This window comes from Aulonocara stuartgranti (assembly GCF_965226115.1).
Source record: "Aulonocara stuartgranti genome assembly, chromosome: 6".
In the NCBI taxonomy this organism is placed as follows: Eukaryota; Metazoa; Chordata; class Actinopteri; order Cichliformes; family Cichlidae; genus Aulonocara; species Aulonocara stuartgranti.
This window is the reverse complement of record NC_138944.1, coordinates 24,632,361-24,648,198: the sequence shown is the minus strand read 5'-3', so window position 1 is coordinate 24,648,198 and position 15,838 is coordinate 24,632,361. Positions and strand designations below refer to the sequence as shown.

General features: G+C 42.0%; 1 protein-coding gene across 2 annotated transcripts; it reads right to left on the bottom strand.

Moving 5' to 3' along the window:
* Window positions 1-868: 868 nt before the first annotated feature.
* On the bottom strand, window positions 869-14,637 carry LOC309708070 (calcium uniporter protein, mitochondrial-like). 2 transcript variants are annotated; one of them, XM_082535810.1, is made up of 8 exons: window positions 14,272-14,637; window positions 4,295-4,364; window positions 3,943-4,110; window positions 2,880-2,984; window positions 2,569-2,729; window positions 2,218-2,421; window positions 1,509-1,625; window positions 869-1,278 (listed from the first exon to the last, which is right to left on the bottom strand). In XM_082535810.1, exons 1-8 carry the CDS (start codon window positions 14,377-14,379, stop codon window positions 1,201-1,203), a joined length of 1,011 nt encoding a protein of 336 aa, XP_082391936.1. In that variant the 5' UTR covers window positions 14,380-14,637; the 3' UTR covers window positions 869-1,200. The 2 variants fall into 2 exon arrangements, with proteins under 2 accessions (XP_082391936.1, XP_082391935.1); XM_082535809.1 differs by having other exon boundaries at window positions 3,943-4,113; window positions 14,272-14,625.
* Window positions 14,638-15,838: the final 1,201 nt, after the last annotated feature.

Here is a 15,838-nt window from a genome sequence, read left to right as displayed (position 1 = left end):
GGCCACAAATTTGCCAAAACGGGCAACATTAAAACTACTGTCATCGTTTAAATACTGCCATTGATGGCGTAGCTGTGTTAAATTTGGTATTCCTGTTATTTTTTTCTATCCCCGTCCATGTGGATTACAACCTATCTGTATTCAAATCATGATGGTTATGAATCAGTCTTTTTTGGCTGCTTCGTAAAACTACTGAAATAACTTTAGTAGTACAGAACGATGCCTTACTGCACGGCAGTGCGTTCAGTTTGCCTTCTTTTATAACAAGTTCAAAGCACATAGTTTACAGCGGCCTTGTACACAGAGCTTATCACCTTGAAGCTTGAAAACTCAGGGAGTCTGTTTCACGGGTTTTTGAGGATTTTTTTTTTTCAGCCAGACAAATATTTTCCAGTTCATCTTCAGAAATAGGCGACATGCAGTGCATTCCACTTAAAACTGGAATTTCTTAGTTCTTAGCTGGAATTTTCCGGTGGAATGCTCCTACTCATCAGTTTCATTATCTCACTATAAGCCTCAAGTAGCCAACACTTTAACAAACTGTCCAAGCACTACATAAACAGTGTGTTTCCTTAAGCCTTACTGCTTTACAAAGGGATTTCATGTTCTTTATGTGTCAGTAATTTATAGTACATTTACTCCTGCATATTTGCACCTAGACGACAATACCAGTGTGAAAAGTACCTCAGGGAGGAGGGTGTGTTCTTTAAAGTTGTACTTTGGACCTAAAACTGTGTGTGGCGTGGGTGTGTGTGGCGTGGGTGGGTGAATACGCCAGAATAAACAACAATGCTGTATGTTTGTGGTCATACTTTAGTTACTTTACTTGCCCTCAATAAAAAGGTGTTTTATAAAAATCTTCATTGCATTTGTGTTAGAAAGTGCGTTTGCATTCTTTATTTAATAATCCTGTAACGGCCACGATGCAGATTTAATCAAAGCGCTTCACAATCACACAATCAGACCAGAAAGACACCAGATTCAAATGAGGTTTGGGAAACATTTCATTTCATTAGCAGTCAATTTTTGTTCTATTTTTTTTTTCTTTTGATATATAATTGGCATCATTATTAATACTTAAAGAAAACAATTTCATGGATTTGAGATAAAAAGATGCTATTATCAAAATAAAGCAGGAAAATTAGTTTTGTTTTTCCTCTGTTAAAGTTTGAGGGACCATCATTCATGGCTTGGCTTCATTTATGGCTTTGGCTGGATTTGTTCAATTGGTAGCTGGAGTTGGGTTGGATATCTCAGACGCCTCAGGTCTTCCTCCACCTGAAACGCAGAAAACAGAAAATCAAAGACTGTAAAAGCAGTTGTTCATACCTTTTGCAGGTCTCTGAAAACAATTTATCAGAGCTTTTATTTTTGGCTGATATTTCCTTTAATAATAAAAAAAACAAAACCGTTCCTTGTAGATTTGTTTAAGAAAAAAAACAAACACATTCAGTAACAAAGATTCTGACTATTTAGTCATTTATTGTAAAACAAAACAGTCAGCCAACCTGGGCCAGCTTGTCTTTGAGTTCATTGTATTTTTCCACGTTGAATCTCTTTTTCCTGGCCCCCTTATAAAAATAACGCAGGAACTGCCTGTCCTGGGCGTCTGGGTATACATAATCCTGTAGGAGAGAACAAAGTAGGTTAATTATTTAAAAATATATCTGCACACATGACTATTTTACACAAATGAGCATTAGGTGTAACTAAAATTTGTTTTGTTGTAACACTTTAGATTTTTTTTTAACATCTAAAGTGTAAGATCAGCCTTCTAAAGGAGGTTATTATCATTTCTTGGGTCTAGAGAGTTAGGCTAGATTTTATGGTTTTTTCCAGACTATTAGCTGGGCAGAGAAAATTGATGTATTTCCCAAAATGTGATCTTGAAATGATCAGAATATTTAAAAGGAAAAGCATTTTGAAAGTCAGTGAAAGTTCTGGTACGTGACTTGCTGAGTAATAGGTTCTAACTGCTAGTTGTCAGTTACCCTGATAAGAAGTCAAGTTGAGCCATATTTATTTACACTACAAACAGCCTTCACCCCTTCAGAGCAATACAGGACATCTTTATTGTAGCTTCCATGTTGTTTTCACAGTCCACAATAAATCGCACGCCCAAGTCTGAAGGAACAACTTGTGAAATGGCCTGAGGAGCACCTGTCATCTATACCTAGAGGAAAACGGTGAAGTCAGTCAGGTGTCTCTGAGTCTTACCTGTTTGGTGAGGATATAGTAGGCGAAAGCTGCCATGCTGGTCGAGTAGGTGATGAAATACGTGACGGGCTCCATGACGTCCCACGAATAGACCCACCAGGTGAGCCAGGCCAGGGCGCCGCCCTGCACGGACAGCAGCGCCAGGCCAATATACAGAGCCCTGGATGTCTGGAAGTCTGCTTTACCGGACAGGTCTGCCTTCATCTTTCACCAATAAAATGCAGAGAAAAATGGGTTACCAAGTCTTTAAGGCTGACATGTCATCATTACCTTTAAATGAAGCTTTCAAGCAAGTATAACAAGGTATAAAGTAATTTCATGGGTGAGTGGTTGTTGCAACACATCGAGTACCTTCTCCAGAGGAGAAAGCTCCTGTTTGAGGTTGTCCAGTTTCTCCAGGAGCTCCCTCTCCTTCAGCAGCTGGTGTTCGGGCTGGTGGAGCGCCGTGTGCAGCAGGTGCACGACATGTTTCATGTCCTCCAGCTCCATAGCGTGCTCAGCAGATGCACACACTGCAACGGAGGCGCAACAGGGCAGACAACGAGGAGAAAGTAAAAGTGAAATATGAGAAGAATGGAAGATAATAACCACATTTTATCACCAGGATCAAGTGTAATTGGAAAACTGCCAAATGGAGAATTTATGAATGGAGATAAATGTACCCCTTTCAGGAGCGCAGATATTATAAACTGCATTGTTGATGACAAGCTGAAAGTCCTTGTCCAGCAGGGCATCGATCAGCGTGCTGTTGGCAATGCGCTCCCCATCTGTCAAAGCAAGCGCTGAACTGAATTAACTTTATCTTTTATACCGTGAAAAAAAAGGTTTGCTGGCAGAGGGACCAAACAAATTCAATAGAACATGAAAGAAACAAAAAGTTTATCAAATAAACCCCACGGTAATGGACAAAGTCAGTAATTTACACCTTAAAGAATGTAGTTCAGCACTGCATAACTACAGGTCATGTATGGGAACGAGAGCTGTGTGGAAAAAAGGTCATCTGCTAATCTCTGCTGCTCTGGTCTAACATGTCCCGTCTTCTAAAGTGATAAAAATCCTTGCCACAACCTGCCTCACCTGTCTCCTTCATGGAAAAATACACTTTTCACAAGTTACCCTTAAGGTAACTTAAGGAGGACTGCATCAGATACCCTTCCTAACCGCTCTGGTTCCCATACCAACTCAGATGTGAGTGGCTACAAAATGATTAGAAGTTTGAAAAGGAAGCGTGGAGTACTGTTACAGAAAATTGCCCTATTTTTCTCCACTGTGTCAAAACATGGCACGCTCAAGGCAACACATAACTTTGGTGAGAGACACAGGTGTGTGAAGATCGTGTAGACCAGTGTAACCTTGTGCCACTCCCTCCTGCTCACTGAGGAGCCACAGAGGTTTGCAAGACTATCTGCATGTAAAATACACTGCAGTATTCCCCAAAATCGCATGGTTTATGAATTTCTTTTAAAAGCAATGATCTGTGCTACAAGATCATAAAACAGACACCGCCCTGTTTTAAAGGGCAGGGAACCGTGACCTATTGTACTACAAACAGCCACAGTTACTCGCAGTGGAAGGTGATTAACTGATAACTGCTCAGTGTAAATGTGAAAATGAGTAAATGATTATTGTGGAGGCATCTTGCTTGACTGGCTATTGTTCATCCTTTTTGTGCGCAACCCGGCGAACCAGACCGACTGCACCTGTTGCATACTGAGCATGTCTTACCTTTAGAGAGAACTGAGGCGGTAGCTCCTGGGTCCTCTTTCTGCAGATCGCCGATCAAGTCGCCCACGCTCATCAACATGGGCCTTAAAAAAAACAGACACTTCTCATTCCTGGATGGCAAGGGGACTTCCAGAACCAAACGCCCATGTTTGTACTTCAAAGATGCAGCTGCTGCACAGTGAAGGGGGTGGGGGTGGGGTATGGACAGTTTAAGTGTTAAGCTTTGCATTTATTATTCCAATTATGTGCACAGATAAGGCCAGTCTAACCACCCACAAGTAAAGTCACAAACCAGGTGCACACGTGTGACATAAAAGTTCAATATTATGTGGATGTAATAACATCATATTACCACTAGAGGGAGCATTTGTAGCGTAGAAAAGAGCTGGATAACTTCCAAGTGGAGGCCTTCTGTGCTGAACCTGTAAAGAAGGATATGAAGGGAGAATGAATGAAAGGAAAGAAATGACTCAGTTTTTTTCTTTGTGTTCTCACGTACACACAGACACACACACAGACACACAAACCCCGCCCTTGGCAAACTGTCATGTCAGCAGATGTTGGAGAGTAAACAGATCCACGGAATACTAAAAGGAAGCATCCAAACAACCAAAAAGAAGCACTTGGAAACCTTCTGCCACAAGCCAGTTCACAGTGGTGCTTAATTACACCGTGGCTTCCTAATATGCTTTTATGTCACAAGGAACAAACTGATGCATGACTTTAATTCTTTTTGTGACAATGGTATTAAATGCTTAAATGAAAAACAAGTGCATTTGTAAATATGAGACGTACTGTCACACAGTGAGACCTCAGGTTTCTCCCAGACTCCTGAGTATGGAGAACACATCCACTGAGAAGTTCATTATTCTAATCAGCAGGAGTACTTCTTTGTCCTACGCTTGGCATTCACTGGGCGTAGTCCTTCTGCCGTCTTTTTAATGCATGCTTGTATGCCTACACAGTGCAGGTATTTAAGTTGCAAGCATAATTTAACACACTAAATACTAAAGCGCACTAAATCTGACCACAATCTGCACACTCAGAAAGTCAGAAGGGTTCCCGCTTGGATACATCTTCATCCCACTAATGCCCAGTGATGCTGCAGACACTCTCCCATCCCTTGGCCTTCAAGCTGGGAGTTTGGTCAATCAATATTACATTAAAGAAGAACAAGGGAGCTGTCCGTTTTCATGAGAGGAAGGGGGCAGGCAAGTCTCCTATCATAGGAACATAGACACGAAGAGACCAGATGTGCCGTTTCTCACGCAGCTTTGGAGTGAGCGCTTTAAGAGGGAAAACGTTTTAAACGAGCAATAAGTAACACGCACTTTAAGCTGAAGCTTAGCCTAAAACTTTTAGTACCGCAGTGGTTCAAGCAAACTGTGAAAGTGCTTTAAAAAGTTACTGACAATTACCTAAAACCTCAGGATACAAGGGCTTGTGTATCGGTTATGTATCACACAATGAAGAAAAATGTGGACAGCAAGAGTGAAGCAAATTGGTCCCATGAGTCAAATTCGAGTTGCTCCAGATAGAGATAGAGAGCAATTAAGGGCTGCCCACACTTGCGGTGAAACCAATATGAAGGTGCCTTCTGTCTGATAGCACACACTGAAAAATGTCTAAAAGCTGCAGTGCACTGGGTAAGGCAACCTGAATAAGCTGTAGTGTCAAAGTCTCAGCTTTCTTATCAGGACTGTAAAAGACGTCGAATTAGTAGAATGAACAGGAACATCGTGAGATCCTGACACTCCCTCACTATAATTTGCCCGTAACAAGTTAAATATCCATTTACAGCGCGCCTCCCCTCCATCCCTTATAGAGACCATCTACAACATATCCACTACCCCTCCTCTGCACACGTCCGAACCACCTCATCCTTGCCTCTCTTACTGTGTCTCCACCCTGCACAACCTGACTTTCATTCCTCCTCTCTCCATCGTATACTTGCTCCCTACTCTCACTACAGATCATAATGTTGGCTGTGAAAATCATAGTCCACAGAGACTCCTGTCTGACCTTACCTGTAAACCTGTCCTTCACCAATGCAGACAAGGAGTCCCACCCCTGCTGCACACCTCAGCACTGTCTCACTGTCCTCATAAATGTCACGCACGACCCTTTCTGCCACTCTTGACTTTCCTCAGACAATACCACACTTATTTAGCCTTTAAATGTTCAAATATACAACATTTGAGAGGCTAAAAACATACTTTTGCTTCCCTGCTAACAACTCGCCCAGAAAACACTGCGGGTAGACCCACACAGCATGCTGTAGGGCAGTCCACATTAAACCACAGGTAACCATTTGGGCCTGTATGGGTATGTCCACATTAAGGCCATAACCTACAGTGAGGGACAGAGCTTTGTTTTAAGGGCTCACAAGCGAAAATAGATCGACAACAAGTGGCCCAACACACCCAGAGAGATTTAATATTGATAAGTGCTTTGTGTGCTGTTTTCAGGCGCTGCCAAATTTGACTTTTCTCCCAGTCACATTAATCCCGGAAAACATAACCACGTTATCCAAAGTGGCCAGAAATAATCTAGTTATTCTGTCACTACAGAGTTAACCTCTGACACCAAACACCTTCCCAGCATATTTAACAACAGACTAGGAAAACCTTTTACTTGCCACCTCTGCTCCAACAGTCATTGTGCTTCATTAAACTGAGAGTTGCAGGCATTCACTGCCAACACACACGATAGGTGCTTGAAATAAAATGCATTCAACACTAGACTCGCATTAGCAAACAGTTCAGGCCAGAAGCGGTTTAACGGCCGGTGTGAGCGCAGCGAAGGTTTTTGCACTCTTTGCGCATCGGTGATCTGCTAATGTGAAAACAGCAGAGCTGAAGTTAAGCATTAAGGACGAGGACAGACTGTTTGCTGAATGGGTGTGTGTGTGTGTGTGAGAGAGATCACTGACCGGAGACAATTCAACAGCTGAGTGCCTACAGGCATTTTATATTCTGTGTACACACGTTACCAATCCCATTTTTAAATCAACACAATGTGGCTACCATGGCAGATAATACAGCTTCAGGGCTGTGTAATGAATAATAGTCCACTTCCAAAGCCATGCTCTCAGCCCTCTGTTATTATAGGCTCTAACACACTGCATGATAAATACTGACCTTCGTTTGTCTCTTACCTTCCTGTGGCAGCTACAAAGAAAAAAAACCATTAAAGAACAATTTGGGAATGCTAGCAAACCGATCAACATTTACAGGGTGACAGATGACCTCCAAAGTAGATTGTAGGGTTTGAAACTGAAAACTGAGGCCCAAATCAAATGTTTTTATTTGCATTTTCAATTTTCACCTTGAAATAGGCAGTGTTTGAACATGAATATCTCAAAAACTATTACAACCAAAAGCCTGAAATAACACATGGCCTTTCTTACCATAAAGAAAATGGATCAGAGCTGTAACTGGGACAGAGTGCCTGTTAGTGTCATTCTAATTTAACCTGAGTTTTCCAGCTCTTCCAGGACATTGTGCATGCCTACAAAGATTGTCTGGGAAATGAAAAACATGCACTTATGTAATACAATTACTTCTTAATTATAATTACAGTTCTATCTGGAAACTTTTTTCTTTGGGTTAGACTATCTACTGATATTCTGTTTCTGTGGAACAACTTGACATATTTGCTCAATCCAGCATGAAAGCTGAATGAAGATTTTCTTTATTTTTGTATATAAAATTTAATTAAAAAAATATCATTTTGCATTAGTGTTCAGTTGCAGGTCCTGGTTCATGTTTATGCTATCTTTAACAGTTTTTGAGACATTTATGTTCAAACATATTATTATTATTATATATATCCAAATATCTCTGGACCGTAAAGTTGTTAAGTAAATTGTAAGCGGCTGAGCAGAAGGTCCCATGATGATTTGTAGCTGTCACGGGATCAGTGACTGGTCTCTATGGCTGTGTGACTGAGGCTTTAGCGATCAATTTCACAGTGGCTGCTCACAAATTCCGGCAAACACTCGCCAACCAATCAACAAATACACATTTCTCAGTTCCACTGACCCAAATTAATGGAGTTTAAAATTGGCAAACAGTTATCAGCTACAGCTGCCTGTGCTGGCATCCACCTCCCAATCAGCATGCTTATTTCTCCTGCACAGTTTGACATGTTAACATGGTGGCATATGAGGATTGAAACTTCCACTTTGGCTTCATTTTCACTGAGCTCAAGTTTTACTTGAGCTACTCTAGTGCAAACAGCCGGGCCCGCCCATAGCTTATGCAGCACACATACATGACTGGTTATCCCATCCTGCAAGTTGAAGACTGTAGTGCCTGAACAAGCCCACACATGACAAACACATGAGTAACAGCTAACCGAATGCCTCTCATGGCACAAAACACGCCTGACTCGGAGAAACGATTGGGCTCTCTGCTTTGGCAGAAATTGCCATTGCCTAAATTTGTCTTCTTATCAAAACAAAACACACTTCCCTGATACGCAGCGCATCAATATTCAGAGCGCAGAGTGGTCGTTGTCTATCTATTGTCCTTCACACATTCCTGGAGCTGCAGGGAACATCACTGCACATCTGCCCCTCATCACCGAATCGTTTCATCCAACTGTTCTTTCACAGAACAATCAGCTGAAGGTGTATTTACGCCGTGAGCTAAGCATTTTTTATTTATGTCATGCAAACAGGGAAGGAGGAGAGAGAAGCCGGGCGGTGAAAACTTGGGAATATGGTGACAATCTGCCAGCCTCTCTCCTTCCTCACGCAGAGGCTGTGGCTTGCTGCTCCAATAATGATCGGCGTCTATCGCCAGCCTCATTTTCCCTGCAGTCTTCCATCAGTTCCCTCCATTATCAATCCTGTCACAACTGAGCTATGGCCTCCTAAAGGAATCGGCTCCCACTCTGGCCACAGATTTGATATTGCCAAGCAAAGGGGAAAGAGATTTTTGCCGTCGCATAAGGAATCATAAGAGAATAACTTACAGTGTCTACCCAGCATGACCCGAGGCATAAAGAAAAATGTGCAAGCGTGATAAACTACGGCTGCCAGGAGGAGAAATTGAATTACTCTGTGTTGCCATTATGATTGAGAACAGCCAGCACTCTGGCATGAAAATGATTTGCATTGAACCATTTATCTTCTCCTACTCAGTTAATGATCCGGATCGCTTAAGAGAACAAAGAGAAGGTGGGAAGCGGGAAGAAGATGACTGCGGGGTTGGTGTGCTGTACGAACACGAGGCTGAGGTTGTGTTTCATGCAAATACAATGAATAAAACGTTTTGTAACACTATTAGACAAATAGCAGCACACACACAAAACCAATTTCTCCAAATCAAAAATGGCTTCTGGAAATACAAAGTGAGCTTTAAAAGGAAGGCGCAACAAGCAGAGCGTTCCCATCTGCGACCACTGTACAACTGCACTAAAAAGGGCGGAGCACGTACTCACATTTAGCCCATTTAATCTTACAGTTAGTCATCTCTCAGTCCAAACGTCCACATTTATAAGCAACTCATCATTCCCCAAGCTTATCTCAGCAAAGAGTGGTACAACTTTCAACCCTGAATGCCACAGAGAAGGAGCTGAATACTGAAAAACATGGAGGAGGAGGAAAAAAACAGGAGGGCAGAAATTAAGGAATTCATGTGGTGTTCGCAAAGGTCCAGAACAGACGGATCTAAAAAAGTTGATTAAAAAGGAGCAGAAAAACAAACGCAAAGCCGATACAAAAAAACCCTCTGAGTGATTCACATTAACACTTTAGTGACACATGGCTTAGCAATGCTTCATCACAAGGTCGCAACAGGACAAGAACAGCCCATATAGATGAGTATCAGCTATAATGAGTTTACTTATTAAACCCTCAGTGAGAAAAATGCCCTCATTTACACGAGGATTGAAGAGGAGTTTACTTGTGACTATAAACACCAGAGCAACTTTCACTACTTATCACACACAGTGCAGTGCTCTGATGGGCTGTTATCACAAGACCATAACAATGCAGGGTCAACACCGTCACACCCACTGTGCACATGCTTCTGTAAAGACAGCGGCACCATTACCATGGTATTAAGCGAGCTACTGGAATGTTCCTTTGACTGGATGTGCTTTAAATCTGTTCTAAGTTTATCAGCGACTGTTGTGGCACAGATTAGGAATAATATGTTTTTTTAGCTTTATGTGTATTAATGCTATTGTAAAAATATCGATTGAACTGAGAACTATTATTATCTAATTTTAGATACGCCTGTAGATGTGGTCAAGCTGAGCTGCTGAAGTTCAAACCCAGAATCAGAACAGAGAAGAAAGGTGGTTTAAGTGACTTTGAACGTGGCATTGTTGTTGGTGCCAGATGGGCTGGTCTGAGTAGTTCTGAAAATGCTGATGAGCCATCTCTAATGTTTACAGAGAATGGTCTGAAAGAGTAAATATACAGTGAGCTGCAGTTCTCTGAGAGAAAAAGCCCTGCTGATGGCCAGAGTGCCGATTGCTGACAGGAAGGCAACAGTAACTCAAATAACCCCTCGTTACAACAATGGTATGCAGAAGAGCATCTCTGAATTAATACAACGTGGAACCTTGAAGCAGATGAGCTGCTGCAGCAGAAGACCATGCCGAGTGCAACTCATGCCGGCTAAGAACAGGAAACTGGCTGCAGATTGGAATAACGTTGCCTGCTGCAGCATTTGGATGGTAGGGTCAGAATATGGCATAAAGATGATAAAAGCATGGATCCATCCTGCCCTCTTTCAATGGTTCAGGATGATGGAGGTGGTGGTGTTATGGTGTGGTGATATTTTCTTTACGCACTTTGAGGCTACGGCCTTCCTGCGTATTGTTGCTGACCATATGCACACCTTTATGACTGCAGTCAATTTGATTTATTTAAAACATTTGATTATATGTAAAGTCAATGTGTTTACTGTGTTTACTATATAAACATAAAAAACTATGTAGGTCTACAGGCAACAAAAAGTACAATATGTTACAAAGAATTCCCCCAACCATAAAACTAGAGCCTGCATCGATGCCAGTGGCCCATCTACTTAATAAATTCTATGTTGTTCTATGTGCAATCCACCAGTTGCTGATGGGCGAGCCAACATAACACAGAGGAAGGGCATTAGTGTAATGGCAAATGTGTTATTTTTGTACATTTGTGATAGTTTTTTTTACTTAACAGAAAAGTGTCAAAGTGTCAAAGTGACACTGACAACGACGCTCTCTTTTCATGTTTGACGTAACACAGTTTAGGAAGCTTTTATGGTAACAACATGTTTACTGTTTCACTCCACACACGAATTACGCAAAGAGAGGCATGTCCGTAAAGACAAATTACATGAAAATTACACGTTTTTTTTGTTGTTGCTTCATTTATCTAGGGCCTGTTGTCATTCATTATCTGATCATTTTCCAATTCAAACTTTTCTATTAGCTCAACTTCTTTACTCCTCTCAGGTCACCCTGCCCCACCTTTTCAAGCTGAAGAAGTGCTGTTGCATAACCTCTGATGACACCTTGCATAAACATGTAATTTTCCCCCTCTTAAGAAGTAAACTTAGGAAACTTGCTGTCTGACATCACATCATGAAAACGAGTTCTAAAGCTCGCTGCACTCTCACCAAACCACAGTACTGTTCTTTCTACACATTATTGTATTGAGCAACGGCTTCCTCTTTAAGCAACGCTGGACCACAGATGACGAGATCAGTTCTTGATATCTGCTGAGCCTTCTTACAATTAACAGTCACTTTATTTGTTGCCCTAATGAATACAAGTATCTGCACCTGGCATGGCCACACTTGGTTGTCAGGCTTCTTCAAATTAGATTTTACAGTGTTTGCCTGCCCAGTGCCAAGACAATAAAAAAATGAGCAAATAGTTATGCCTAATTTATCCTACCCCGGTTGTGTCCTTTACTAAATTCCCAACTGCATGATGCTCAGCGTGGATGACACTGTGCATCCGCCAAATGCTGATTGTTCAACTAGTCGGCCAGAGCAGCGGCGGATTTCACCGGGAACGGGAGAACATTTTTTAGAAGTAGGCTGCAAACAAACTCACTTGCAGATGACTTTATCATGTGTCCTGCCATTGCGCCTCAAGGGCTGTTCAAACAGACCCGTATTATAAATGCTCCCAAAAGCCTGACGTCTCATTTTAGCATTCAACACATATTCAATACACTAAACTAATGCTTTTGCGTTTTTTCATCCTGCTTAGCCCCATTGATTCAGCACTTTTGTGGATGCACAGAAACAACGCTAATATATCGATTCTCTCATCTGAATGTGTGAAACTGCAAACAACTAACAGCGAGCAGCACTTGAGTTTCCTGCAGGCCAGTCGGGTTTCTCTCAGCCTCCTGAGAATTAAAACATCCTTGTGTTATATGTTTACCTGTATAGCATTACAGCAGTGACGGAGAAGCCCTAACTCCCTGTCACGTCTCTGGTGAAACTTTTGCAAAAAGGTGATATTGAATGTTTTGTCTCTAGTGGAATCTCAACAGGGAAAGGCTTGTGTTACAAATTCATAAAAGACGTGGCTTGAATATGAATATCGCCCTATAGACACCCAAAAGAGATCATATCTGAATTCTGAGCAACTTAGGCCACAGGCTGCTCACAGTGCTTAGTAGCTGTACGTACTCTTACACGGTGGTTTTGAACTGAGGATTTATGTGAACCTAGCTTTCTGCTGTCTCATGTACAATCTTCAGAGTGACCTCTGCCTCCTGCAATGCAGTGTATCAAGTCCTCTGATACACTGCATTGGAAGGAATCTGATTAAAAATTGGCAACTCGCTGTGTGGATTCTAAAAGCCAGATCTGTACATTTGCATGCAGCCATGCTCTCTGCTTTTCTAAGTGCATTACATTCCTATTAAAAACATTCTGTGGCCCAGCTGCTCCTTTACAAAAGACACTTTCACTCTGAATGGCCCGTTTTTGGGAGGTAATGTAATTTAGATTCTCCTCTGAGGTTGATACGTTTCTGGCTGGGGAAAGAAAATTACAAAAAGCAGAGAAACGGAACATTTTATAGTCTAACTGAAATCTATCTATCGCTCAATATAGGCCGGTCTACAGAATGAGGAGGTTAAAGACCACAAAACCTTTGTGGCAGAGCATTCCCAGTCTTTATTGTTTCACTTCCTGTCTTCTAAACTGCCAAATAAAGTGGAAAGAAATTCTGAAAACGACTTTATAAAACACACTAACTCTGTTCTTTTTGCAGCCGATATGAATTGTATTCTTTTTGCTGAAACATGGGTTGCTGTAAGGATTTCGCTTACTGAAGCTCCACTTTTATATACAGTCCAGTCTAAAAATAAAACTCATCTTAGTCATTCTGGCTTGTAGGAGTGAGTCACTGCATCCTGCCCCTCTGACAGCTTCCTTTTTCTTCCAATCCAACAAACTCCATCTCAGCATCCATCTATGGAGGCTCTGATTGCACCGAGCAAAACAGAAAAAAACAAAACAGTGTGCACTGTTCTCCCTGCACACTCACAGATTTGAGGCACCCTAATTGAGATCTGCCTGCCTGCAGCTGAGCTGACCAAAGCAATTTCATGCAGCGAGCGATAAAAGATGTGGGCTGAACTGGTGCCTTAATAAAACTGTGAGTAAAAGCTTCACTACAAAAAATAAATAAATAAATAAAATCTCAAGATGATGCTGTGATGGAGCGTGGGTTTTCACTTTCTGCAGCATTTCCCTGCTGCACTATTTCCTGACTGTGGGCTGGACACGTTTGTTGATGGGTGACTGCATGCAGCTATACGTCCAATACCAAGTAAATACAGGGCCAGTATTGCCAATACCGATACCAATACTTTTACTCTATCATGGCAGGTTTTGTATGGGTGAGCAGTGTCTCGTGACTTATGGGACGAATCATTGTCCATTTGCAAATTATGAACACATTTTAATGATCACTAAATCAATGTGATTTTTACTTTCCACAATAAATACCAAAACAGCTTTTCATATATTTTGAAACAGTTTTTAATAGCCTGAAATTTTAATCTACCTCTCCTTAAAGCACTTAATAAATCAATAAATCTGAAGCTAGTAGCACAGTATAGATCCTATCACTAGTATCGATCAGACACTTTTGTATCGATAGCCTCGATATTTGGATCGATCCTCCCAGATCTTCTGTACAGGCTCCGCAGGCATAGAGACGACAGGAAAACGAAAAAAAGTTTTTGAGAAGCGCTCAAAATAGAGACAAAAACAGCGTCTTGTGCTTCAACAGGAAGCCACGGCACACTTTACACTGTGACGCCCACGAGGGACTCAGAGTACAGCGTTTATTTACCTGGTGTAGAAATGTAACCGGGCGAGCGGGTCTGAGACCGCAGCGTAGGGTCTGAACACTTCCCACGAGTCCCGTCGCAACTTTGCACACCGCCCGCACCGAAGCCATCGTCAGCCGGTAACCGTTTTTAGCCGCCTCGCTGGGGCATGCCGGGAGGAGAGAGGTCCAGGACGAGTACCTCAGAGCTCCGTGTTTCACTTTAAAACGGGCTGCTGTCTGTGCGTATAGCAACAGACAGGAGGATCGCTACGGGACCCGGAGGAGGAGGAAGAGAGCAGGCTTATGGCTGAGCTGCATACCATTTCCTCCTGACTACACCCGCGCGCTCTCTGCCAGACTCCGCTTCCTTTGTCCCCCACCCCTCCTCTTTCTTTCTGTTGGGTCTGTTTTGCGTGAAACAGCAAGTGGGAAGCATATGCGCCTGCCAGGCTCACGGGACTGTAAGCCGACATCCCAAACATCACCCCCTCTCCTCTCACGAATCATCACGAGTTGGTCTGATCGCTAAAATAACAAATTTATATGAGGCTTATTAGGGCTGGAGCCGTTGTAACGTTACACTTTGAAGTCTTCATAACTTCAAAGGGTGAACTAGGCCAAGAGCTCCACTTTAAGCATTCCACCCACAAATCGATTTCCTCTGATCCCACATTAAAATAGGCCCTTAGAGATAAAGCGAACTTTCTAATCACGGTGTTACGTATGAGCAAGGACTGCATTTCAGCTGTCAGCCAACAGGGGGAGCACTTACAAATATGTGTCACTGACATAAAGGTCAATGATGCGCAATTCTTTGTTCTTTCAAATACAAAGATGGATAATGTCAGAAGTTTCAATCTATGAGGTCAGCATTTGTGTGCAAAATCCATGTAAGCCAAAGATTCAGGCCTCAGTCTGCTGAAGCATTTAAAGACAGCTCTTTAAATGTTTGGCTCTGTATGCGAGCTTCTTTCTGCCACTGTGGGGGGAAAAGCTATCTGTAAGTCAAAGTGTATGCTTATTATTTTATTAATTTACATGTAATAAGTCCAAAATGTTTACTTGTACAGAAATTAGAATCAACTAGTCAAAATGTTGCGACAATAACTTCAAATTGATTGCTCTGGGCAAACAATTTGAGTCTGTGTCTGTGAGTGTAGATATCCCTGATATGGACCTATTAGGTATGATGTGATATGAACTTATGCAAAGAAGCTCCAGTAAAGTTAATAAATCAATAAAAATAATAGATTGAGTGTTGTGCAGAGAGGTATCCTGCTGTCCAGTGAGGTTGGGCTCATAGACCATAATCTACTGCAGTGCAAGCAGTAGGAAGCTGTGCACACAATGAAAAATGTTCACACTGCGTTCTGTGTATCATCCCCAGAGCGAAGTATGTGCTACGGCTGGTGTATTGTGTCACAGAAAATGCGAGCATAACCGAGACAAATGGTGTTGAAAGCAGACAGGTCAGATAAATCTGTCATGAACACTCCCATCCGGTGATTTATAATACTCCAGTCAGCCACAATATTAAAAGCACTGACAGGTGAAGCGGCAATGTAAAGTTTTTTTGAGAAACCTTGGG